Consider the following 27,503-nt stretch of genomic DNA (forward strand, 5'->3'; position numbering starts at 1 on the left):
CCACCCCTCCCCTCCCACCCCCAGGAGTATTGCCGGTTCAGGAATTTACCAGCAGTGCTCTACCGGGTCTGAGCTGCACATCCGTGGGACCCCTGTGTTCTGCATGTGGTGGCCTTTGGTTCCTCGTCATCACTGCACAGGATTCCACCACGTGACTGTGATGCCCACTCTCCAGTGCGTGGACACTGAGGCTGCTTCCACTTTGAGGCTGTTATGACTGCTGCTGCTTTGAACAGCCTATGCCTGTCCTTTGATGGGCACAGTGGTCCTTCCTCTTGGGGAGATATCTGGGCTGGAACTGGGGGAGTCAAAGGGCAGGCACATGCTTAGCTTTAAGCAAGCCATGCTCCAAAATCCTACACCAATCCCCAGCACCTGACCCTGCTTTCTCTCTCTCCCTGTCGCTCTGCGCCATCTCACGCACTTCATATGTTTTATCTGTTTCCAGTCTCTCAGCCTTCTGGACGTGGACGCTCCAAGAGGGCAGGGACTGTTCACTGCTGAGTGATACTCAATGAAAGCAGATCCTCAAATGAACGCACACAGGCCATCCCCTGAGTCCCCATCTGCACGTGGGCGTCGGGACATCTGTCAGCTGTCCCTCTGTCTTTCCTCCTGCAGGAACCCTTCTGTTCTCACCCAGGCCTCAGCCCCAGATGTCAATCAGGCCTCAACTAAAGGCCAAGAGCCCTCAGAAACTCAAGATATGCCACGGCCCTTCCTCAGGACAGAGCACCCAGGCTCCTGGGAGAAGTCCAGCCTCACATCTCGGCCGCGTGAAGGCGGCTGACTGCAGGGCATTCCTGAGTGCTGGCTGCAGGCCCAGCCCCTAGGAGAAGGCGCAGTCAGAGCACCCAGAATGAGGGGAGAGAGCCGGGCAAGCAGGTCAAGCAGCCCTTGGGGCTGGGGCAGCTCTGCCCTTTGGATCACAACAGGTCCGGAGAAGCTGGACATGACCCAGTCTGGGGAAAGCAGAGAGAGCTTCAAGGAGGCGATGTCTCAGGAGCTGTCAGTTCCAAGATGCCTGTAATTCCCCAGAGAGAGAAGGCTGGGTAGGCATGGCAAGTGGAGATGGGTGTGTGCAGAGCCAGGGACAGGGGTGCTGGGGTGGGTACGGGGGGAGAGATGCAGCAGGGCACAGGGGAGTGGGGGAGATAGAGTTGGAAAGATCTCAGGCTAGGGTGGTGGTAGAGGCAAAGAACTGCCAAGCTAAGGCCTCTGGGCTCTGTCCTAAGGACTGGAACCCCGGGGGTGCCCCAAGGAGGTCATGCAATGACACTGTGGTGGGCACAGGTGAGGGGGCCCCTGCTGTCTTGCTGCCCTGTAGACGGCAACCCGGCAGGTCTGGGGAGCGTGTGCATTTGTTCCCCTCAGGTGCCCCGCCAGGGCAGGCGCTGCCCGTCCCCAGACCCACTCGGAGCAGCAAGGACCAGGGGGCACAGCTAAGAGGCTGGAGAAGCACACCCCCAGGGGAAGGGGCGGCCAGCGGTGGGCAGGTAAAGTTGGCATGGAACCCGCAATCTTGACCACCTCGCCTGACCCAAGTGCAGCAGCCATGGCTCCACCTCACACCGCCCACCCTTCCAGAACCTTCCACGCCACCTTGGGGGCAGGGCCTCCCCTCCGGAGCTTCAGACCCTGGTGTCGTCAGGGCAACGGCCCACAAACACGGGAGCCCAGGCCTCAGAGCCATAAACAACTCTGACAGATTCAATAAATATAGACATACTACAGCAATTTGTGGGGAGTTTATGAGAAATTAAAAATTCAAGTTGGACAATAAACAACCCATTTCAGAATGTGCCCCCTCTTAAAGTTGAATAAACCATGTGCGAGCATTTTTTGAGCATGATGCCACGAGGCTGAAAATCAGGCTTTGCCAGGAGTGCTTCCTGAGCCTCCGAAGCTGGATGCTGTTGGAAAAAGTGCATCCGCACGTCCGCTCACCTCACAGGGTGCTTTACAGTTTATATAGCACCTGATCCTCCCAAAGGGGTGAGTCTGACCGACACCATCACAATGATGAGCCTTGCTGTCGGCACAAAGCCTGAAGCACAGTGACTTGCCCAAAGGTCACCCAGCTGGTCACAGTCAGAGAGGCTGGGAACCTGGGGCAGCTGACTCCAGACCACTGCGCACACAGAAGCAGCCGCAAGTGCATTTGCTACACACAACAGCAGTTGCACCCAAGTGAGGCCTGATGTGGGGAGCTGGCTGAATTCTTGAGAAAGCTGCCCTATTTAAAGAGCATCAAAGGGGCCTGCTTCAAACAGATCAACACATTCTCATTCACACACTCGTGCACCACCCAGGAGGGCTCAGCTCTCCGCCTCTGCAAGGCAGGCGCGGCAACCCCGGCAGGCTGACTTCCAGATGAAAGGCTGAGAAGTGAGGAGACAGAAATGGAGAGGATGACTGCGAGGTTTTCTACCCCCTGCTTTCTGAAGAGTCAGAGATTCACAGAAGGGAGAGTGAGATCCCATCAGGGCCAGCAGCCCATTCCATAGAGGAGGAACTTAAGCCAGCCCAGCCTCCTGGGGGGAATGGGCCCAGGGTCCCCGCTGCCCAGGCCTGGGGCCTCTGGTGCCAGCCACCCTGACTTCAGGCATCACCCGAGGCGAGGATGCCCGTGGGTGCCACCTGGTCAGACTCTCCAAGTCACCGAACATTATAGGATTAGAACAACAGGAACAAACGTGGGTGGGAGAGATGAGCTCAGAACCACCACGCAGGGTGGGCAGGCGCGGGCCTTCTCAGCAGGAAGGGGTGACAGGCTAGAATCGGCGAGCAGCAGCATGGGGCACGGTGGACCAAGCTCAGGAGCAGGGGGACTGCTTTGCTGCAAAAACCCTTGCAAGACACTGGGGCTGGGTTCGTAGCACCCTTGGAAAATTCACGAAAGGCACAATAGGTTTTTAAAGGGAAACCAGGGAGGTCCAGTGGGCACTGGGGAGGGTGGGGAGTGTGGTTAGAGCAACCCAGGCCCATAAAGTTCAGGTCGATCTGGGTTCAGAGACCCCAGTGGGTGATACTTGCGAGCTCTGTGACCTTAGATATGTCCTTAAGCAAGTGACATAACTGAGCCTCCAGTTTCCTCATCTGCAAAATGGGGAGAAGGGTAAATCGATCCCACGTCACAGAACTACCAAGATAAAAGTGTAAATGCCCAAGAAGGACAGGGACCCAGGCTCAGCGACGAGAAGGAACTGGTTCAAAGTCACATAGCCAGGATTCCCTAGGACACTGACCCATATCCACACCGGAAAAGTCCAGGCTGGACCCCTTCCACCAGGGAAGCACTGCAGGGTTTGCCTCAGGGCTGCACTCAACTCGCCCACCCTGAAGTGAACCTGACATGCATGTGGGTGTTTGATATTCTTGTTCAGGAACTAACTTTCCAGTCCTCAGTTCCCCAAAAACACGCTGGCCGCCAAAGGACAGGGGTGAATCCTGACACACGGCCACCAGCCACAGATTTCTAAACACAGACTCAGTGCCGGGCTGTGCAGCAGATGCCCTGATTCCAGCTCAATGAATCTTCTCGACCTCCGAGGTAGGCACCATGAAAACCCCATTCCACATGAGGAGTCTGGAGTCAGAGGCCAAATATCTCACACACAGCCTTGCGGCTAAAGGGGCCACCAGCACATGCGAGGATAAGGCTGTGCCCTTGACCAGGATCCTCGCCGCCTCTGAGCGGGGTGAGGTTAGGGAGACAGGAGCTCTGCTCTCAGAAGTGGTCTGAACCTCCCCTTGGATAGAGAACTGCAAGCACACTCAAAGAGGAGCAGAGCGCCTGCAAGCAAGAGGGGCGGCGGAGGTGGCGGGAGGACCCTGGTGTAGACGGACAGGCCCAGGGAAGCCGCCTGCGGCCGGCGGTGCTGGAGGGCACCCACCCAGAGGCCAACGCCTCTGCACTGGGCCCCGCTCTCTGTGTGTTTCCCCAGATCAGGAACATGCACAGGGCAAACTGCCTGTGAGCAGGGCTGCAGTCCTACCCCAACCTCCAGCTGCGGAGGGCAGGGGTGGGGGGTTGCTCCAGGCATGGATGGGTGAGAAATGAAAGGAGGGGAGAGAGGAGATGCATGAGAGAGAAGCAGAACCTAAGTGCAACCAAAAATCCAGAAGGACACACTCCAAACACAGTCCCTTTCTACACTTCCCGAGGATGTTTGGCTTTTTTTTCCTCCCCCAGGCATACACACTACTTTCCATAAGCTGTAAAAAAACAACAAATAAGATTTATTTTTTCATATAGCCCAAAGAAATAATCACCGACTTGCCCCAACAATATCAGAACCAGATGTTCACCACAGCACTATTTACAATAGTGACAAACCAGAACCATGGCCAGCATCCACCAGGAGAATTCAGAAACTTCGCTGACAGACAGAATATTATGCAGCCATCAAGAAAGCAAGCCTAAGCAGAATGTTTAACAAAAGGGGAAACGTCAACAGAAAACAATTTTGTTTAAAGTGTATAAACACATTCCATTTCTACACGGGGAGAAAAAAAAACTCAAAGGATGTTCAGGAAGGTGCCTGCCGGTTATCTCTGGGCCACGGGTAAATACATTTTGCTTCTACCAGCCACAAAGGAGGCTCTTCTGGACCATTTTTCTTTTTTTTGCGCTGGACCGTTTTGAAAGACATTTTCAAGCCACTTCTAGAGGATCAGAGAGTCACGTGGGATGGAGGTGCTGCCCTGGCAGGTGGCCCAGGTCCCACGGCAGACTCGTGTTCTTTGAGGCAGCAAACAGGTCCAGAAGGGCTTAGTTATAGAAAGTTCCTGGACTGGGCTGTGGACAGACCGGCATGGCCTCATCACACCTCGGCGTGTTTCATCTTCTCCCTATCAGGGGTCCTCGTCCTCATCAGACAAATGATAGCACTGAGACTTCAGACAGCAAAGGAAGAAAGCAGAGCCCCAGAGGTGGCCTGGGGACACCCCTGTCCTTACTGCAGTGGGGGCCAGGAACGGGCAGCCTGGGATATTCACTCAAACATAATCTTATTAAGCCCTGGGCTTAGAGGAGGGCTGGACCTCATATTTATCAAGTTCAAGGAATGGGTGCCCTCACCCCCATCACGCATCTCCCCCTCCTCTTGCGCCAGGCTGCCTTCCCCTCAGGCCACACTCCCAGGCCATTAGCTCAGTCCCAGAGGCATCCTTTCTCATCCAGCCTTCTGGAGCTCCTGTCAAAACACTGTAAATAACGTATTTCCACTTGGCAGGGCCTGCAGCAAAAATACTGCCCGGGGCAGGGAGCACGCAGTGAGCCAAGGGCCACTTCCATGCCAGGAAATCCACACCCTACCCACTCAGGGACCCAGCAGACCCACCCCCCGGGAATGGGAGAGCCTCCGAGTCCAGGCCAATTTCTGCCCCAACGGACAAAGGGATGGGCTTCAAAAGACCCCTCAAGTAATCTCAGGAGCAAGAAAACTGGTGAGCTGTGGGAAGGTCCTTACCAGCGCCCAACCTGGCCTCAGGGTGCTCACGGCTCTCCTGCAGCAAGGCCTTCCTACCTACTCTGGTCTCATCACATTCATCATCTGGCAGCTGAGCCTCAGAGAGGTTTTGCCACTTGCCTAGGGCTGCACAGCTACAGAGGGGAGGAGCTGGTCGGAGTAGGGGGTGGGGCCTGTCACTGAGTTCTCAGTCCAGGGGGAGGCAAGGGGGAACAGAGCAGGTGCTGGCTTTGCCACTGCGCTCCCTAGAATCCAGTCCCAGCTCTGCGGCCCACCCTCTGGGCAGCATAGGGTAAAGACCCGCCACCCGCTTAAACCTCGGTGCTCTTGCCAGGCAAGTGGGAACGCAGGCAAGGCCCAGACTATCGCTGCGGCAGCCCGGGCTGGTTCAGAGAGGCCCAGCGCAGAGACATCGGGGCACTGTGGGAATCATTCTATGACCATCTCAGAGCTCCGGAGCAATCTCCCTGGTTGATCGCTGCCCAAGTGCCCAGGCTGGTGGCCCTAAATGATCCCCCCGGGACACCTGATGAAGGCCACGCCACCAGCCTCCCACGCCCACTGGACCGCTGAGCGCTTCCCAAGGGGCTTCCATGGAAGTGGTGAGTGAGCCCCGCTCCACGCCAAGTTCCCGGGCCACAGCGTGAGCTGGAATCTCCTTATAGGGTATGCTCTGAGGGCACTTGAGAACGTTCAAAGAGAGCAAGACTCAGGCAGCTCGTCGGTCTGGAAAACCGGCCTGCGGGAAGGGGATAGGAAAGCCAGACCCACTGGGTCCCTGGAAGGGCGGCCCCTGCCTGTCACTCATACAGGACCATCAGAGACCTTGGGAGAGAGGCGCAGGGACCACGGGGTTCCCAGGGGCCTTCTTGAGGTTGGGGTGGCTGAAAGGGAGCCAAGCTGTAGCTCTGGGTTGACAAACTTTGGGACAGCCATGAAATCTCATCAGTGTGCGTGCCTCCTGGGGCTTCCCCCAGCCAGTGGGAAGCTAGCACACAGGATTGGGGAAGCTGGTGGGGTTGAGGGGGGGGGGGTGGGTCAGGAGTCAGAGGTGATGCCTTCACCCGACGATGGCTGAATGGAAGGAGATCTAGAGAGAGGAAGTAAGTCAGCCTGCTCCCAGCCAGGGCAAACTCAGCTCCAAGCTCAGAGGACACCCCATCCCAGCACCAAGAAGACACCTTGGGCTGCCGTGTCCAGGACAGCACCCCGAGCAGAGACCCCACAGGACCCCAGCAGGAAAAACATCCCCGTCAGCCCTGCTCTAAGCAAACCAGACAAATGGGACTTACACTGTAGATATTTCTGGCTTCTGTCTCTTTCTTTACTTGTGATAACAAATCAAACAAGAGAGATCCTTCTATTCTGGCTCATCTACCAATCCAGTCGCTCACCTTCACAACATTCAGACTCGTATTAATTTCCATGGGCCCCAAGGATGACAAGGATGACAGTTCTAATAAATAATAACGAACAGCTGCTTCCGAGGACGGCTGCGTACCAGGCTCTGCGCTGTTCTCTGGCGGCACTAGCTCAGTCTTACAACAACTCCCTGAGGCTGGTTCCAGTACTACAGTAAGCCCCCTACGTATGAACCTTCAAGTTGCGAACTTTCAGAGATACGAGCGTGCGTTCCATCAATGTCAGACGTGGGTGAATCAGCAGCTGGCCCTCAGCTCCTATTGCTGACGACCCTTCACCTCCACCGTCTCCCACCTCCTCTCCCTCCTCCTGCCAGTACCTCCTCTTGCCTGCTCACTCGATGCCAGCCCCTGTATGCCAGCTGTTGTACTATACTAGTGTACTGTAAGATTAACAGTGTTTTCTTTGCTTTTGTTTTTTTATGTATTATTTGTGCAAAAAGAATTATCAGCCTGTTCCAGTATGGTACTATATAGCCAATTCTGTTAGTTGGGTACCTAGGTTAACTGTATTGGACTCTCTCGGAATGGAACTCATTCGTATGTAGGGGACTTACTGTATTGCCTTTTGGTCAATGTCTCTTTGAGGGTAACTTGTCCAGTTTGAGGGTAACTAATTCCAGAGCCTGAGAAAGCTGGCAGAGCCAGCTGCAGCCCAACATCCAGGCCCACTCTCCTCTCCGAGTTCATGCGAGGTGACAGCGTGCCCAGCAAAAAGGCCGCCAGGATCGAGTGCCTGTTAGAACACTCCTGACCCAGGCGATATAGGCAGCAGTGTAACGCAGGACTTCTGGGGAGGTCACCGAGGGGAAACAGACTGAGGTACGAGGCAGCGTGCCCTACTCCCTGACCACTTTCCTACAGCCTGGAATGTAAATGAAAAGGCAGAAGCCCCAGCAGCCGTTTTCAGCAAGGAGGTGATCTGGAGCCTAAAGGTCAGAGCAGAGGACGGTGTGGCACAAAAGGAACAGGGATCCGGGCAACGTTATGGAGCCCCCACACCAGCCCCAGGTCCCTACATCCAGCTTCTTTGACACAGAGAGAAATAAACATGGTACTGAGTTGGCCAAAAGAGTTTGTTAGGATTTTTCCATAGGATAGTACCCAATATTCCATTTTAGCCCGGGGTCCCCAACCTCTGGGCCATGGACCAGTACTTCCTGACAGATCAGTGGCAGCATCAGATTAGTAAAAGAGTGCACAATAAATAGAATGTGCTTGAATCACCCCCGAACCATCCGCGCGCCGCCCCCCCCCCCAGTCTGTGGAAAAATTGTCTTCCACGAAACCGGTCCCTGGTGCCAAAAAGATTGAAATAAATATATTTTAAGCCACTGTTATTTTCAACCTGCTACTGGCAGCTGAATGCCAATCCCGATGGGTCCAGAATGAAGCTGCAGGTGGACAGGGTGCTGGAGAATGGGCACTGGCCAGGCAGAGGGAGTGGGGAAGTGGGGTCCAGGAGAGCCCCCCAAAAAAGGACAATGACCCTGCACCAGGGACTCATGGAGGATGTACTTAGGACACCAAACTTCTGCTTCTCTTTAATTCCCCTTTCTGTCCAGGGCAAGAGAAAAATTTCCTATTTGAGACACTGACAAGGCTCTTCAACATTTTAGGAAGGAAGGGTCAGTCCTCTGCACGGCTTTCTACTCCCCTCCCAGGGACTCAGAGTCCCCCTCCTCCTTGGCAGCCAATCTCATTTCCTTGCCTGCTCTCACTACCAGGAACCTCAGAACCGCCCCGGTGTACCCTCACAGCAGTGGGCTTGACCGTCAACACAGATCCTCCTCCATTCCTCAGCCTTGACTTAATCCGGTCTTACTAAACTGTGTGATGCGGACAGAACAATAAATGGCAGGAACACCCCCAGGCTACGGAAGCAATGAGAGAAGCCCAGCTTTCTCTTTCTGGGGATAGTTAAAATGGCAAACCAGTAAAAACTAGCGCTTCATGAGTGTAAGGGCGAATTCTCTGGCTTACGTATACTTTCTGACCTTTCAAAGTGGTGCCATGTAATACAGCAGCCTTACTGGAAAAAGAGAAAAAAAAAAAACAACCAAGCCCTCTCACCTGGCCTCAGCCTTCACACACTATCAAGCCCAGGTGAAGAGCCCTCCACAGTGTACAAATATGTTATTACACTACCTCCTCCACTCAAAGGCACATTAAATGTTCACATCCCAATTTCAAATGCATTAGATTTTTAATTAGGCGTTAGAGAACAAAAAGAGCAAAAAAGGAGGTGGGGGGCAAACTCCAGGAGATAATAGGGGACGGGGAGGCCTGGTACGCTGCTGTCCACGGGGTCGCAGAGAGTCAGACACGACTTGAAGACCGAACAAGTTAGTATAGGCATATGGAGGGAGGGGAAAAAAATGGAATAGTTAGCAGTGCTTGTTTCTGGAGAATAAGACGATAGGGAATTTTTCTATTTCACATATTTCTATGTTACTGAATTATTTTCCACTGGCTTCCAAAGATTCCTTGATAAGTAGTGTCTGCAAGCCAGACTGCGTGCCAGGCTGGCACAGCCCCCAGAAGACATGGTCCACGGCATTAAGGAGCCTCTGAAGAAAAGGAAAAGCTGCCAGATATGTAATTACGCCATGAAATGGGAGCTTCTGTGCCTACGAGGTTGGGACCACAGGGCAGAGGTGGGCAGAGATGAGGGAGAGACTCTCTAGGCCTGGTAGGGTGGTCCATGAAGGCTTTGAGGACCTAGTAGCTGTGAGCTTGGTCACACAGAGGAAAGACTGTCTACAAGAGACTGAACAGGAGGAGAGGTAAGGCAGGCTGCCGGGACAGGGTACACAGAGGAGCAGGCTAAGGGTCTGCACAGGGTGCGCTGGGATGGACCTGAGGGTTGTGGCCCAGTTTGGAATCCTGGAGTAGGAACCAACTGCCAAGGGCTCCATGGACCCCTCCAAGGAAGGGTCTTCCCCTGCAGCCTGGGCACTGCAGCCACGCTGTGACAAGATGTGACTTGTCTGAGAAAGAGCATGTGGGCATCAGACGCATCAGAGCAGAAGAGAGCAAGACACCAGGGCAAAGGAGCTGCAAGGAGGCACTGGTTTCAGAAAAGATCCACAGCCAGCAGCGGGGTTGTGGAGGTTAAGAGAGGGACCAGGGCGCCAGTAAGCTGGGCTCAGCTCTGCCTCATGCCAGCTGCGAGGCCAGGGCGAGCTCTCCTGGACTCGGTTTCCTCAGCTGTAAAGTACGGAGAATAAAAGTTGATCCGTTGGGAATTTCCTGGTGGTCCGGTGGTTAGGATTCTGCGCTTTCACTGCCACGGCCTAGGTTCAATCCCTGGTCATGCAACTAAGATCCTGCAAGCTACACGGCACAGCCAAAATCAGAACACCAAAAAAAATAAAGTTTATCCATCAAATAAAGCTAATAATGGCGCTAATAACAGTCCTTCTCTGGATTGTTGTAGGGATTAAATTAGTTAACGTAAGCGCTGAGAGAACTTCCCGGAACACAGTGACGCTGTGTCCACATTGCTTTGAACAACTCCCCACTCTGGTGGCTCAGACAGTAAAGAATCCGCCTGCAATGCAGGAGACGTGGGTTCAATCCCTGGTTTGGGAAAATGCTCTGGAGAAGGAAATGGCAATCCACTCCAGTATTCTTGCCTGGGAAATTCCACAGACAGAGGAGTCTGGTGGGCTATAGTCCCCATAAGGTTGCAAAGAGTTGGACACGACTGAGCGACTTTCACTTTCTTTTCACTTTCTCACTCCCTTATAATGAACACTCCTAGGGAGGCACCAATTTGAACAATTCCTGGGACCCAATCAATTCATACACATCCCAGACTTTAAGATTTTTTTTTTTAATGTGGACCATTTTTAAAGTCTTTATTGAACGTGTTAAAATACTGCTTCTGTTTTGTTTTGTTTTCTGGGGGGCCACGAGGCATGTGGAATCTAAGCTCCCCAACCAGGGACTGAACCCGCACCCCCTGCATTAGAAGGCAAAATCTTAACCACTAGACCACCAGGGAAAACCCACGTCTCAGATTTCTAACAGTCAACCTCGGCCCAGAGGTCAGAGGAAGATAGCGCTGCCCCCACTTGCCTCCCAGAGGCCAGGGAACTGCCACAGTACAGGGACCAGACCCATCACCTGGCAGCACCCCAACCCACCCCTGAATGGCCCGCCCAGAGGTTAAGAATAAGGGCTGGTCCTTACTTTGCAGAGACACATTCACGGATGAGCTGACAGAATGATGAGCCTGGCTTCAGATCATCCAGTGGGAACAAGGTCTCCAGGAAGTGATACTGGCCAGGAGGTCATGGACACCAAGCTGAGCGACAGGTCCACAGAGATGCCCTATACTCCCCTCCCTACTCTGCTAGGTCACGTGAGCTTCCCTAATAGCAAGTTCTCAGCTCAGTGCAGCAAACCCAGAGCACACATAGGGCCTGGTGCTGCGCTTCTCAGAGACGCAGGGTCTGGCCCAGGAAGACAGGTCCGCAGGCAGCTCCAGCTTGGGGAAAGGAGGTCTGCTGGGGAGCAGGGGACGGGTCTAACCCCATAAACGGAAGCATGAGATTGGGGAGGGGGCTGGAGAGGGAGATGCCAGCTTCTTAGACGCAAGGATGCTCTGTGGTCTGTGATACTGAGCAGAAGACAACACCCGTCTCCACTCCTCCCAGAGCCAGTTGTGCGCCTGGGACCTTCACGTCAACTCACCATCTCACAGAGTCTCAGCCCCAGCAGGCGCCTCCTCCCCAACTCAAACGGGCGCCACTTGTTTGCACTGGAGCTTCTGCAACTATAATGTGCATTCTGCTCAATGAGGGGTGCTGATTCGGGTTCAGCAGCTCCAGGCTGGCATTCTAACCCAGTCCCGGGCGATGGCCGATGGCTGGTGGATCACACTTTTGAGTAACACTCTATAGACAACTTCACTCCAGAACAACCTAGATACAGGTGGCTACTTTCAAAGCGGAATCTTAGCTTCTGGCTTTCTCTAACCCTTTTAACCCCTTCCTATTTCCCCATGTTGCTCCTTGCGTCTCTTTGCTTTTATGTGCTTGTTACATCCCCAAAGTGGCCAGAGAAATCAGAAAGCCAGCCAACGGGACCCTGACTTGTGGAGCAGTGTGGAGGGGCTGGCTCCCCCAGAGCCCAGCTTCCCTGACTGGAGTGCTTTCTATTTAAAGGACTTACGCAAGTTGACTCAGAGAGTCAAAGGCCAGGAAAGAACACCCCAGAACTGAGGTTCACAGCCCTCTGAAGCCACACAGGACTGCTCTGATGTTGGAGATGGTTTCTATTTGTAACAGCAAGCCTGAAAAGCTCAAGAATAAAAATAAAACTGGCAGAACTGAAACCATTCAGCAGACGTTGACAGCACTTACATCGACTTGTGAACATTTTCCCACGCGGCCCTCCAAAATGTGGTCTCTGTTTCATGGCTACTAAAAACATCTGACATGCTCAGACCCCAACACATGCTTCCCCAGGCCCGTGTATCATGATTATATATTTAAAAAAAAAACACTTTTGATAATCATGCTTACAGATAAATGTGTCTAACTTCGTTCATTAAATGTATGTTAAGTAAAATGAGAATAAAAATAATTTTCAGTGTCTTGAAAATGATACAAATATCTGTGTCTCACATTTTTAACAACAAAATCTATCTTTTAAAAAGGAATTAAGTTAAAAATCCACAAAACTTAAAAACCCAAAAGTGTTAACTTAGGTGAGGGGACAAAAATCCCACCCTTTTGCACAAGACAACATATTTTTCTAAGCAGCACAGCTTCACCTGTAGCCATATCCCTACCACACACACACATAGACCACATCATTCCCTCAAGGATGAGGGAAAATAAGCCCATAATCCTTGAGCTTCTATTAGGCATCTTAGGTCCTGTGTGCTAAGGGTCATCCCATTCCAAAGATGAGGAAATTGAGATCACACACAGTCAGAAAACAGACTAATGGCAACTCAGACCCAGACCTCTTGGCTCCACGGAAGGTTGTGCTCAGCCAAGAACAATTGCAGTCTGTTCAGTTGCTAGGTCATGTACAACTCTTTGCAACCCCATGGATTGTAGCAAGCCAGGCCTCCCTGTCCCTCACCAACTCCCGAAGTTTACTCAAACTCATGTCCATTGAGTCAGTGATGCCATCCAACCGTCTCATCCTCTGTCATCCCCTTCTCCCACCTTCAATCTTTCCCAGCATCAGGGTCTTTTCCAATGAGTTGGCTCTTCGCATCAGGTGGTCAGAGTACTGGAGCTTCAGCTTCAGCATCAGTCCTTCCAATGAATATTCAGGGTTGATTTCCTTTAGGACTGACTGGTTTGATCTCCTTGCTGTCCAAGGGACTCTCAAGAGTCCTCTCCAGCACCACATATATCCCAACAATGGACCCAAACAGCCATGTGAAAACATGGCTATGCAGAACCAACTTCCCAGCCCTATGGCCACTCTCCCCAGAGGTGCTGGGGTCTGCTGTCAGAGGTCGAGGTCACACTCAGGTGGCCTTCAGGAAGTCCCTGCCCATGAGGAGCTGGCCAGCTGGGTGCCCTGGGCTCTCCCGGGATGTCAGGACTCCAAGAAACACCAAGGCAACCGATATTCCCCACGCCACTTACAGGGGCTCCAGAGAGTCCAGGAGAGGGAGCAGCTGGAAGTAAGGATGTTCACAGGTGTCCAACCCTACCTGGGCCCCAATTACCAGGAAATAAAACCAGGAGGTGCCAAGGTCAGCCAGCTGGGCCACCCTGGAGAGAGTGTGGGTGGCGAAGGGAACCCAGCTAGGGATTAATCACTGGACACCTTTAACTCCATGCTTTTTAAAACAATTTTTACATCATGTGAATCATAAATCATGTGAAACTATTAACTAAATAACATACTTTTTTTTTTTTTTTAAGCTGAATGGAGAATTCCACAAGTCTAATCCTTGGAGGCAAGCTCACCACTCTCCCAGCCATGTGACCCCTCCCAGCTCTCCGTGGGAGAGGCGCTGCTGACCTGAGCCGCCTTCATTGAGCACAACTGTCTGAACCAGCAACCCCTCCCCACGGCTCCGCCTCCTGCACGGCCCACACCCCCACCCCCAGTCTAAGGACTGACCCCTCACTCTCCGGCACCCCCCACACACACCCACCCAGGCACCACACCCTGCCATCTGTCTCCCCTGCCATCCACTACTGCGTCCGTTCTGGCCGGACCCCAGCACCCCCGATAAGGCCTGGCCCCAGCCTCTGACCAGAAGACCCAGCTCTTCTGCTCCAGTCTGGCCATGTCTAATTGCCCCCCTCCATCATATGTCCTCCCAGAGGGACCCTCCCCCATCACCTCTCCCATGGAGAAGCCCTCTGATGCTCCCTGACCCAGCGGCCCATGAACAGCTCACCTGGCCTTCCTCTGGCCCTACCACCCCTCTCTGATTTAACTGCTTGCCATCTCCTTTGTGGCCAAGGCCTCGGTGCTTTCAAACCACTCCACCGCCAGACAAACAAGCCCCTCTCTCAGCCCCAGGCTCCTTGTACAGGTTGTGCTCCCTGCCCAGAATGACATTCAAATATCTCACCTCCCCACCCACACCTGCACCTGGTTTATCCTGTATCCAGAAGCCTCAACTTCCCTATAAGGCCTCCCCCAGCCCCTGCCCACTCCCCTCTTTCCATGCCCACAGCCCCCTGCCCCATGTCCTCACAGGCCCCCACGAAGGCACAGACAAGTCCTCCCACCTTCCAGGCTTGCCCGTGAGCTTGGGGCCACTGTCACGGTACCCCTTCAACTTCAGATGCCCAGCGCCCAGTCCTCCATGTGCCCTGGGCACCTGGCCTGATCTTGGCATCGATCTCTCTTAGTCTTTCCTTTCTGCTGCTTCTTCTGCCGCCCAACCTCCTGCCCTGAATGGTTTGTGCAGAAAAAGGGAAAGGAACACACAAAGAGCTCCAACATCTCAGGCAGCAACAACTCTGGAGAAACCTCCAGGAAGAACCTGCCGCCCGCCCTTCACTCCTGCAAGCTGGGAAAACATATTTACTTCCTCAACCTGCTTGAGAAAGAACGGCTGCTCCAGAGACGGGGGGTTTCGTAATGTCTGAATTCTCAAGGAATTTGGAAGGAGGACCATGAATCTACAATCAGCAACTGTACTTCTCACACTTACAGCCTGCTCATTTGCATTTTAAAATAAGACTCCAACCCCTCTCCTGCTAACACCCATCTCCTGCTCCCCCCTGCACTTTGAAAATAACTGGTGAAAGACAGCACTCGGAACCTGGCGGGGCAGACGGTGGGATGCAAAATACATTTTCCTGAGGATGCTGAGGCTGAAGGCGGGTGGGAGCACATAGGCACGACATTCCCACCGGAACTTCTTCCACTAAATTCAAGGTTGCCCTTGAAAAGGGAGATGGGGTCCAGGGACGGAAAACTCAACAGCTTCCCTCCCAAGCCTTCCCCGTGGATCAGGTCAGAGTGAAAAATGTTCCCTGGAAGGGCGTCTTGCAAGGCTGACGTTTTAGCCCCAGGCCACAGATGACTCAAGTGTCGTGGCATGTTTTCTCCCGACAAAGGCTCACTGAGTGGAAAGGCCGTGATAATGTGCTGTGCTCAGCCCTAGGTCACTCAACACCTAGAAGTTTTGGGAGCAGAAGGGGCTGTGAGCAAACCCTACCTCTCAGCCAGGCTCTGTCAGGTGGATGAGGCTCATCGCCACTAGCCAGGCTCACCCTGCCTTCCTCCAGGAAGCCTTCCTGATTTACAAAAGTAGGGTAAGGACCCTCCTCCATGCCTGTGCCCACAATCCATGCCCACGATCCCTACCCTCTTTGGGTCTGAATGCCAACGGTAGGCTTCAGAGAGCTGAAGAGATGTGGCCTGGGCCTATGCGAGTCCCCAGCACCTACAGCCTGGGACCCAGCAGGGAAAGGTTTGCTGAATCCTATTGCAAGGGGTGGGGGAGAGGGGCAGTCTTCCCATCCAGCATTTGCCGGCTATGAGGGACCCTCACGCTCACTGGGGCTTCCCCTGTGTCTCAGCTGGTAAAGAATTCGCCGGCAATGCAGGAGACCTGGGTTCAATCCCTGGGCTGGGAAGATCCCCTGGAGAAGGGAAAGGCTACCCACTCCAGTATTCTGGCCTGGAGAATTCCATGGACTGTGTAGTCCAAGGGGTCGCAAAGAGTCGGACACGACTGAGCAACTTTCACTTCACTTCACGCTCATTGGCTCAGTGAGGCCACCTGTCAACACCTGAAATGGAGAAGTCAACAGGGTCTGTATATCCAGCACCCTCATTACAACAGTACAGAGGGGGAAACTGAGACAAATAGGGACCTGCAACCATCACCATCACGACAGGCACCCCCTGAGGACACGGGGTGGCCGGCCTCTTGACCCATTCTCCCCACCGTGCTCTAGCCGAGTCCCAGCACTGATCACAGGACGGGACTCCCAGCCCTCCCAGCCCTGCTGGACTCGGGCTCACCTGGGGCTTCTCAGGCTTCCTGAGCAGGTAACAGCAGGCGATCATTATTATCAAGCATCTCTTGGCCTAACAGACCCAGTCAGGGGAGGCCAGTTACCCTGCAGACGAGCCCACTGCCAAGGCCTTTCTGAGTCTCAGCGGAGGCCCGGACCCCAGGGTCCAAGTGGGGCAGGGCTGCTGATGGCCTGAGAGCCGGGCTGCTGACCCTGCTCTCTGGGGCTGTGTCCACCTCAGGGCCCGATTCTGGGAAGCAAACGGGGTAACACTCTAAAGCATGGGCCTTCAATCCAAACCCCCCAAAATAAATGTTTAAAACTCTGTATCTATTTGTACATTTTCAAGCTGACATCTAAATTTCTCATCATAAGTTTAAATACTTGTAGAGGATGTAATTTCCAACATATTGTAAATATTAACATTTCAAAATAAAACTGTTACTATGTCTCTTTCAAATGGACCCAGTGGAATTCTAAATACCATAGCAATTCAAGATCCACCATCATCCATCTTAAAATTACAGAATTGGACGCTTCTTAAACACTTGGAAAGATAGCAAGGCTCCTTCTGCCTCCTCAAACTCCAATTTCCAATCCACATCCCTGAGACATTTCTACTTTCAGTGTATTTCATGTTTGAAGGCCTTTTTCACTGATTAGTCTAACATACTATGAGATAAAAAAGAAAAATGTATATAAATGTCAATTTTTAAATTTCATGTAACCATAAAGCTCTAAGTGTCAAAATTTTTCTTCTGGACTGAATTATTATTACAACTACTATTAGCACATAATTGATCAATATAGCAGAAATATAAATCTATATAGGTAATAATCATAAAAATTAAACTTTATTAGAAATAAATCTTAGAAGAGATGAATGGTAATGCTTTTAAATTATTTCACAAACCCACAGATGACTATTACCTACTGCCAGAATAAAGCAGAGTTTATTATCAATTCTATCTCCATTTTTCAAATTTTATAGTGCTGAAAACACCTAGTCAAATAAATAGATGGAAAGAGATTTACCATAGCAAATTCTCTGAATTCCTTCAGAATTATATGGCAAGAATTACAGTAATTTATTATCAAAACTCAATTTTTTTTTTCCAATCTGGATGCCATTTGTTTCTCTTCTTGTCCTTGCTGCACTAGTTAGGACCTGCAATATAATATTGGATATAAGGAGTGAAAGCATCAGCCGCTCAGTCGTGTCCGACTCTGTGATCCCACGGACTATACCCTGCCAGGCTCCTCTGTCCATGGCATTCTCCAGGCAAGAATGCCATTTCCTTCTCCAGGGGCTCTTCCCAACCCGGGGGGGCAGGCGGGGGGGGGATGTTTTTTCACCATTCCCGACCCAGGGAAAAAAGTTTATTTTTTCACCATTACATATGATATGAGCTGTAGAATTTTTTGCACAGTGCCCTTTATCAGACTAGGGAAGTTTCCTTCCACTAGACTGCTTAGGATTTTATGCTGAATAGACGCCGGACTTTGTCAAACGTTTTTTCTGCATCTAAGGACTTGTACCTAGAATACAGAAAGTTCCTAAAATTTAATTTTTTAAAAAAACCCAACTTTTAAGTGGGCAAAAGATTTGAATAGACACTTCACAGAAGATATACATGGATGGACAAGAAGGACATGAAGAAGTATTGAGCGTCATTAATTTTCAGGGAGATGAAAATGGAAACCACAAGGTCATACCGAAATACAAGTACTAAAATGTCTAAAATTGAAAAGACAAAGGATACAAAGTGCTGGCTGGAATGTGGAAGAACCAAAAGCCATGAGATCAGCTGTGGGAACAAACAGATGAGAAGGCTGAGGGTCTGCAAAGCTAACTTTCATCAGTGTGTTCCCACCCCTGCCTTGGAGAGGTCACACACAAATGCTTCCTTCTAGCAAATGGCATCACTGCCTGGTAGACAGTGGTGCCCAATAAATGTTAGCACTCATAGTGTTACTACTGCTGTTCAACAGCAGGAAGAACAACTCTTGTGACCAGGACACACTGCAGGTCTCATTTTACAGTCTTGGTTCCTGAACCTAGGTCCCAACATACTTTTTTTAAAAAAAATATTAACAGGAGCCAAAGCCCAGGTAACAACAGGTATGAAAGCATGTAGTAAGCAGAGCAATCTATAGACATGCAGGAGAGACCTGCAGAAAGTCCAGAAAAACCATGTGCTTTACAGACAAATCAACCGCACTCAAATTCAACTCCACAAACTTAACCAATCCAGTTCCTTGAAGGGAAAATTCTGAGCCTCAGTTTCCTAATCTCTAAAATGGACATGAAAACACCATTCACATCACTGAGTGGCTGCACAAAGTGGGACCATGCCCTTCAGAGCACTTGACGCAGGAAATACTGAGTGGCAGCTGTGGCATGCTCACTCTGCTCCTTCCTCTTCAATCACTGCCACCCAGTGACTGGCAAACGCCCATCGCCAGCATCCAGGGGCCCACCAGCCTGGGGTCTGCTGCACAGAGGCTTGGCTGATTTTGAAAAAAAAAAAAAAAACAAGTGGCTTGGTTTCCAATTTCTTCAAAGAGTTTTTACTCTGTATCCTGAAATTTCAAGTTCTCCAAACATGCAGGGATGCCAGGAGGAGGTGAACAGAGAGGCGTCGTGGTAGGTTTTATTTTTAGATGCTGGCGCGGAAAGCGTCCAGCCTGCCTTCATGCTGGTCCCCAGCCGCCACTTCCTCCCCCCAAGTCATCGCCCAAATGAACAGCAGACCCATCAAGAAAGATTTCACAACTCTTCTTCTGCCTGGTACATTCTAAAACAATGGCTCCAGTTTCCCGTTCCACCCAGAGACTAAGTGGATTAAAGGTCTTGGTCTTCCCGGGAAGCCATGCAACGCAAACACACTGACCCCTGGGTTGGCTCTCACATCATGAAGCTCCAGGGGCTCCCTCCGCCTGCCCCGCTCCTGTCCCTTCCCATGGGAGAGGTGGCATCACACTGGGTTATAGTCTGGGATCTGGTATGAACAGGGATCAGGGACTGGGGACAGAGCCTACTTCTTCACCTTTTAAGCAGCGACTGTTCATGAGCACATGAATTCATTGCCTCTAAAAACGGCTCCCGAGAGAAATTTCCGAGTGGACCCTGATGGAGGCTGTAGCTAACCTCCAGGAAGTACCTGGCCCTTCACAGTGACCTCCAGCTATAGCTTCAACTACGGGTCTAGGCTTTGGTGGTGAGTACACAGCATCTACAAAGGTTCGGGGGCTTCCAAGGAAACCATCAAAGATGACTAAGAGAAGAAATGAAGCCAAAGTGTCCTGGAGCAGGAGACACCAGGCTCCAGAGGGACATGAATAGAGCTGCACCTGCTCTGCCCGCTGCTGGACCCCAGGCAGGCATTACCGATCCACCCCTGTCCTCAGCCATTTACAGGCTTTAAAATCCTCCAGCAGACACTACTAATCAATCAAAAATGGCACTGAAAGCATTACTTTTGAGTATCCTTTGGACCTCTCCCTTTCGATAGATGGAGAAACTGAGGTCCACAGAAGCGTTCGGCGCAGATCATGGAACAGCAGAGCCAAGATGAGGCAGGATGAAAAACACACAGCTGCTAAGAAGCTTTCAGAAACTACCTCCTCTTCCAAAACAAACCTCAGCCTTGGGGTGACAAGTTCAACCCACAAGCTATGAAGAGGGAGGCCAGAAGGAAGAATTCAGCAGCCGGCCACCACAGCGGCCAGACAGAGGTGCCCAGCCCCACCCCACCCACCACCCACACCCTGTGGGTCCCAGGGGCAGAGCGGCTTGAGGGCACCACCCCCTGAATCTGCCAGGTGTGGGGAGGGGGATGGGGGCTGAAGTTAACAAGGCGGATTCTGAGAACTTCTCAGCAGCCTGTATAAAAGCCTTCCTCAGATATTCTAGTGGGTGTGCAGGCTCCCATCAGCCCTGATGAAGCCCTAGTCTGGGCTCCCCTCTCTGCAGCCCCAGGTGGAAGAAGGGCCACCAGCCAAGCTGCACACACAGGCAGACTCACCCTGGGCAGGGACAGGAAGCCCAGCCAGGATACCTCAGGACTCACCAAGTACCTGTTAGGTGCCAGGCAGAACCTCTGGTGCAAACATCACAGCCTGCCCCTCATGAAGGGTCTGAGGGCATCTTCATGTCCCCTCAGAGAGAAACGGCCCCCTTCTCATCCCCCCACGAGTCATAACTGTCAGGACAAACGGAGCTGGCCAGCAGGCACCCCTGGCATGTCCCTACCCCTCCCCACTCTCAGACAGACCCAGCCTCCTGGCATCACTGCTGCTGTCCGAGCTTGTCATCCATTTGGGGCCCACCGGGCAAGCTCCACACCCCAGGAGAGCTTCTCTCTCCAACCATCGTTCCTTCTTCAGCTAATGAGCTCATCTCACGTGTGTGTATGTGTGTGTGCTCAGTCATGTCCAACTCTTTGCAATGCCAGGGATTGTAGCCCGCCAGGCTCCTCTGTCCATGGGGTTCTCCAGGCAAGAATACTGCAGTGGGTTGCCATTTCCTCCTCCAAAAGATCTTCCTGACCCAAGAATCAAACCAGCATGTCCTGCGAATCCTGCATTGCAGGCAGGTTCTTCACCGCAGAGCCATCAGGGACGCCCCAGTGAGCTCGTGACCCAAGTCCAACCCAGAGTGAGGCGACACGGGGGGTCAGGAGCCCCTACTGGCTCAGTCCATGCCCCAGGGGCCAGGGGAACATCTCGAAGATCAGATGCGGCCACTGAGAGCAGAGGAGGACTGACAAGGGGGAGGGGATGCACCCTGGGGCAGGGAGAAGAAAGGTCTATGGAGATGACACCTCTTGGGTCATGATACAAGGATGGTCCAGGTAGGAGAAGGCTCATCCCCAGAGGGCTAACAGCTGAGGCAGACACCCAGGGGCTGGGGTTCCCCTGAGGATGGCACAGACAGGCCACAATAGCACCCAGGACCGGGACGTGGGGCTATGCCCCCTCACGCTGCCCACCCCAACCCAGGGTCCCACTGCTCCCCCACCGACAATTCCTCAACCCCTCCAAACAGCCAGCCCCAACTCCTGTCCACCCTGGGCAGCAATCATGTTGATTCCACAGAAAGAGAAGTTAAAACAAGAGCAGGTGGAGAGAGGCCAAGCGCCCAGACTCCTCCAAGAGCAGGAAAGGCAAGTGCTGCAGGCCCTTCCACCTGCACAGCGTCGAGGGCACGGTCTGTACTCACCTGCACGACTTCTATGCCTCGCTTCCTGTGGAGAAAATCAAAGAAAACACAGGTTACTCCGGCAGGGATTAAGTACCCTTCCAGCACCTCCACCACAGCCAGCTGGAGGCAGGGCGGCGGCCACACCTCCCGGGATGACCTCGCTCTCAAGGGGGACACTTATGAACCCCCAGCCAGTCCTCGGAGCCACCTTCTGGCTGAGAGAGAGGGCTGGGTGCCCAGAGGAGGCTGGCTGGCGTCTGCCCATCTGGCCCACAGCCAGCCGTCCCCCACTCCAATCCCGGAGCCTGGGCCTCGTGGGCACAGCTCCAGCCTGAACCACCAGAAGAAGACCCTCCGCCCACCGATGGCCTTAAGCCAACCACCCAACCCCACTCCCACCTGGGCAGCCCCAGGTCTGCCTCAGCCCATCCCACTCCAGCCCACCCACCCTCCCACAAGGACCAGGCTCCCAGGCCCTCCAGTCCTGCCCGGCTGCTAATCCACCACTGGCCATCTCAGCCCCCTGACACCCCGCCCACCCTCTGACCCTGGTTCAACCACCACGGCCCTCACCAGTATCCTCCCAGGCCTGGACCTTGTCCCCCTGCCCCTGACGTCTCCCTCACAATCCAGGACTGCGTGCCCTGACTCACCCCACCCCACAGAGCCAGGGTTGGGGTCCAGATCCCCACAGAAGCACACAAAGGCTCCCTGCTCACTCGCCCACCCACATTCCTTACTGCAAGCAGTTAGGGGCACACAGGATCGGCTGGCTACTCTAAGCCTCAGGCCTCACTCTCCATCCCAGCCCTTCGGGCTCGGTTCCGAAAGATACCGTCCCGGGAAGCCTTCCCTGACTCGCAATGCCCTCTCCCCGCCCGTGCATGCAGGGTGAACTTGGGGCACCCTTCCCTCCCAGTCTGTGGTTATGGAGCAGCAATGGGTTGTCACCTGGGGGGGAGGAGCCCACATGGATCTCAGACACCACAACAGCCAGGCCTGTGTGCACTTTCCTGAGAAGAGAGGCTGGGCCCCTCTCCCCACCACCGCACACCCCCGTGATGCTCAGAGGAGGCTGTGACCAGGTAAGGTCAGGATCTGCGGTTCCCTTGCCCACATTGCCTCCTTGGAGCAGGGTTGGGGTCAAGTTCACTAACTGCACCTGCCCAGCATCCAGACGCCCCCTGAACTTTAGCACATGAGGTCGGTTCCTGTGCCCAGCCTGGCCTGCAGGGGATAACGCAAATGAAACAGCCATGGCTCGGGTCACCAAGGGGCTCACTGCCTGAGGGAGGCACAAAGCCCTGGGGAAACCTCTGGGCCACGGTAAGCAGACCCATCACCTCACACAGCACAGCGGAGGGGACACCTGCCAATCCTGGCATCTGTCATTTAACGGCTCCCACAAGCATTGCCCAGCATCTTCCAAGCACCAGGCACCAAGCAGCAGTGCACGAGGAGGCCCCCACGTGAGATGGTAAGATGCAGCAGAGGCGTGACCGAGTCACACGGCGGGATACGCCTGCCGCCCACCCCTCCACCCACAGCATCTCCCGGGGCCCGGGGCGCCGAGCAACCCCAGCTGAAAACCACAGTGGCCGATGCTTTCAGGGTCCCCACTGCCAGCTGCTCTGCAGTCCTGGAAGGAACTGCAGCCGAAGCTCATCTGTCTCCCTGATTTCATGAGGGGTCGGGCTGGACACGGCAGCAGGGACCAAGGGAGGGGGACGGATGGTGTCACGCGGAACCTGCGCCGCCTCCAGGCATCAGCTTGCAACCTGCACCGTTCCTTTCTGAGTCCCAGCATCCCCGCCTCCATCCCCGACAGTCCTGGCCCCCCGGAAGCACCGGGAACAGTAACTTGCCACTGTCACTTGCCACGTGACTGTGACTGGCCAGGTTAGGCTCTGAGTCTCCTCGCCTGGCTCAGCCCCTGCCCCCAGCCTGGACGGAAACCTCCAACAGCTGAGGGAGAAAGAAGCCTCAGGTGATGAGACTCCAGACAGACAGACGGACAGCCTGGAGGAGACGGGCTCCTGTGCACATAACCTGCACCAGGTGGACGGGGTTTCTCCAGGCACCGGCCCGGCCTGGCTTCTCCCTCTGAGGGGATTCTCTCCACATCCAGATTACCCCGGCACGCGGCTCTCACGTCCTTAGGAAGCCAGCTGCTACGGTCACTTCCAATCTGTCCACATCACACAGCCCAGAAGGTGCCCACCCTCCTCCCCTGCCCTAAGAAACAAACAGGACTCCAATTTTGAAAACGGATGGAACACATAAAAGAAACAAACCACAACAAAAAAAGTGGTCTTGAGGACAGGCTGAAAGCCTCAAGCGGGGCCGAGCTCCCAGGAGCCGACGCAGTTTCTCTGCAGCTTAAAGTGTTAGAAACAGGATAAACGGCGCTTCTGGCAGAAAGAGGGGGCTCGGCTCCCCTTTCCACATGCACCCAGCCACACGTACACCAGACACGCTCACGGTGTGAGGAGGGAAGGCCCACCGAGCACTCTCAGCGCCTTCCACAGCGATCGCCCATTACTCTGACCGGCAAGCTGAGACCCAGCAGCCTCCGGAGAACAGCCGGTCTCCCCACACCGTGTGGTCACGGCACAGCTGGTTCAGAGGCACCAAGGGGGGCAAGTCTCGTCTCCATGCCCCAGGGCCTCAGCGTAACAGGGGGGCCTAAGGAGGCGAGCGGAAAACCACGTCCCTACGGTGGTGGCACGCCTCACACTCAGAAGAACAAGGTCTAAGCCTGCCGGGTCAGGCTTCTGCACCTGGAATTTCTGCAGCACAAAGGTATCAATAGCCCTGTTTCCCAAGCAGCAGGCTCCTGAAATCTGGTCCTAATCAGAAAGTTCAGAAATTAAATTGTGACACCAAAGGAGAAGTGGGAGGAGGCGGGGCAGGAGGGAGGGAGACAGGAGTTAGAGAAGGGAAGACAAAGCAAGCCTGCCGCCAACTGAGGAAACTGCTTCTCCTGAAAACCCCATGGCCTCACCCCACAGACACTCTTGGACAAGCAAAGCATTTGGGGCTGCAAATGTTAACTGCCACACTGGCCCAAGAGAGCAAAAGCTCGCAGCAGCTAAACCCCCTAAGAGGGGCCGCTATCAAATAGCAAGCGGTCAAAGGAGTACCACGCAGCAGTTTAAAAGAACGAGGAAGTGCTCCGGGCCCTGGAAGGCCTGCATTCTCTCCAAGATACTGCTATCAGAAAGCAAGATGCAAACCCTGTGGGCCGCACATGGTTACTTGGGTTCAGAACAACATCCTGGCATGCTTGTGTCCATGCAGAATGAATCTGAAAGAACAACCAGAAAACAGCTGTGGCCCGGCCTCTGGTCAAGAGCAAGGACAAAGGTGTCTGAGAGGTGAGGGGAAGGAGACCTCCTTCTCACTGTGCAGCCTCATGCTGCTTGAGTTTTGTGCCATGCGCCTCTAAGGCTTGCCCCCAAACTAGAGAACAGCACGTTTTCAATGAAAAAACACAACAGTTGCCAGCATTCCAAGGTCTGGCATAAAGATGCCTGATGTAGACACGGGTCAATCAACCAGTGGATGAAGCGGAATAGAGGAGCTCAGGATTTATCTAGAAAAGCTTCCCAGTGCTGCTCAAAGGGGAGCTGCCGTGTCACCCTCTCCAGGGCCTGCCAGGCATCAGAGCATCCAGTTAACTGGACGTCTAAGCCCACTTAACTACTTGGGTGTCTGAGAAACAGATATGGAGGGAACTGCAACGTTAAGGTGGTGCCAGCTATAAAGAACCAGCCTGCCAAAGCAGGAAATGTAAGAAACACGGGTGCGATCCCTGGGTGGGAAAGATCCCCTGGAGGAGGGGATGGCAACCCACTCCAGTATTCTTGTTTCGAGAATCCCACAGACAGAGAAGTCTGGTGGACTACTGTCCATAGGGTCGCAAAAAGTCAGACACGACCGAAGTGACTTAGCGTGCACACACACAGCGGTAAAGTGACGTGTGCTTCTTTTTATTTTCCGGTAGTTTCTAAGTTTTCGACAAGGAGCATAGATACTATGAGTACTTCTAAACTTATAGGAAAAAGTAACAATAAAAAATAGTAAAAGAATTTTACCTAAAACCTGTACCTCAAGAAAATCCCAGCTCTAAAACTGTCATTTCCTTGGTAAACACTGGATTAAGTTTTGGACAGAGGCCTGCCTCACCACTCATAAACTTGCTTTCCCAAAAGCTGGCTATCCAATGAAGGGAGAATCTGCTTTGCAAAAGGGACCTACGTTCCCAGACATCCAAGGAGAGCATACTCTTGAGGAATTTCAAATCCTTCCAGACGTTTCCAGGGCAGGTATAAGACCCAGGGCTGCAGGCAAGAGAAGCACAAGCAAGGGAGAAAAATCAGCAAGGGAGAGGGGATGACACCCCATCAGAGGTGTCCTCTGCCCAACAAGGAAAGAAAAGTCCTGTGATAGCTAGGAGAATTTCAGAAGCTCCGAGAGAACAGAGCAGCGGCCGAAGAAGAGCGAAGTTTGCCTAACAGGGGAGCCCTCAGGTTCATCAAAAAACACTTTCTCACAACAGGCGCGGCCACAGCCACCGGCCTACCCCCCAGGCATGGCAGAGGCTGGAGAACCCCGCTGCGGAGGGAGGCTGGCCAGGCCGCCCGGCAGCGATCTCACAGCAGAGGGGATCAACCCGGAAACAGGGGCTTCCCCCACCACCCCCAGTGGGCATGGAGAAAGAGCTAAAAACCACTTGGAGATGGGAAGTGTGTAATTATGTAAGTGCAAAGCCAGGCATCACTCGCACCCCAGCCAGCTCGGTAATTATCCAGATTTCAGGATCCCCGAATAACACGCCCTTTAGCACTACGAGGCCAGCAGGCAAACCCCCCCACACCCCCATCTCTCCCTGGCCAGCAGAAGGCAGGGTCCTCGAAATGTCTCCTGAGGACTCGGGGCTCCCCCAACGGGTGGCCGGGCCTCCTCTCTCACCTGTGCGTGGAGGCACACTCTGGTCCCACGGCCCCAAATGCCACGCCAGCATCACCACCTAACCCACGACCCAGGTCAGCTCCTGAGGGTCCCTCCTGGGCTCCCACCCTCCTCGGAGCCCCCACGCCCCAGCATGGTGCACTGACATGGAGGCTGCCTGGCTCTGGGCCGCTGACCCCTACTAGGCTAACAGCTAGTAAGGCGGATATTAATGGTGTCCACCAGTACGACAGTTCTCCTGGGCACTCACTCCCTTGGACACACACACACACTCACCAGGCTAGGCATAGCTACATGGCTTGCTTTGGCCAAGGAAATGTGCACCAAAGTGACCCATGTCACTCCCAAATAGAACCATTTGATGGCTGGTGGTTGGCTCTCCAGCCTATCCTTCTATTGCTCAGAAACTGTGGGAGCATGGAGGCACAGATGGCCCCCAAAGCCATCCCAGATGCACTTGGAGAGAAACCTGGCTGGGTGGCTGTGAAGACAGTCTGGGAACCAGGGGGGAAAAAAAACACTTTTTTTTAAGACTTTTTATTAAGAAGACTTTCAGCTTAGGAGTAGTTCTCAACCAGGGCAATTTTGCCCTCCAGGGGACATTTAGCAACACCTGAAGGCATTTTTGATTGTCACACCTGGTGCAAGTGTGCCTGGCATGTAGAAGGCAGAGGCCCTACAATGTACAGAACAGCCTCTGAAACGAAGAACCATCTGGCCATGGTGCTGAGAATATGAGAGATGCCGAGATGCAGAGGACCAGCGCTGAGCGCCCCCAGGGAGGCCACACCCCAGGAAGGCCCCCAGCCCTGGAGAGTCACCGGGGCCCAGAGTGGACTCTGAATGAGTTATAAATAAACCTGCTGTCACCAACCTCTCCGGAGGCTTGTTACTGCAGCCTAACCAGGCCTATCCCGACAGACAAACGCTCCTTGAGGAAACAGGGCTTGTATCCTCTATC

The 27,503-nt window shown here is 53.4% G+C and overlaps 1 protein-coding gene across 1 annotated transcript in view; it reads right to left on the reverse strand.

Moving 5' to 3' along the window:
• ITPK1 (inositol-tetrakisphosphate 1-kinase) overlaps nucleotides 1-27,503 on the reverse strand; it is a 155,876-nt gene that overhangs the window by 95,731 nt on the left and 32,642 nt on the right. Inside the window, exon 3 of the mRNA XM_069559514.1 lies at nucleotides 21,587-21,611. Coding sequence (XP_069415615.1) covers nucleotides 21,587-21,611 — 25 coding nt within the window. The remainder of the gene's footprint in view (nucleotides 1-21,586; nucleotides 21,612-27,503) is intronic.

Source organism: Ovis canadensis, chromosome 18 (assembly GCF_042477335.2).
Source record: "Ovis canadensis isolate MfBH-ARS-UI-01 breed Bighorn chromosome 18, ARS-UI_OviCan_v2, whole genome shotgun sequence".
NCBI lineage: Eukaryota > Metazoa > Chordata > Mammalia > Artiodactyla > Bovidae > Ovis > Ovis canadensis.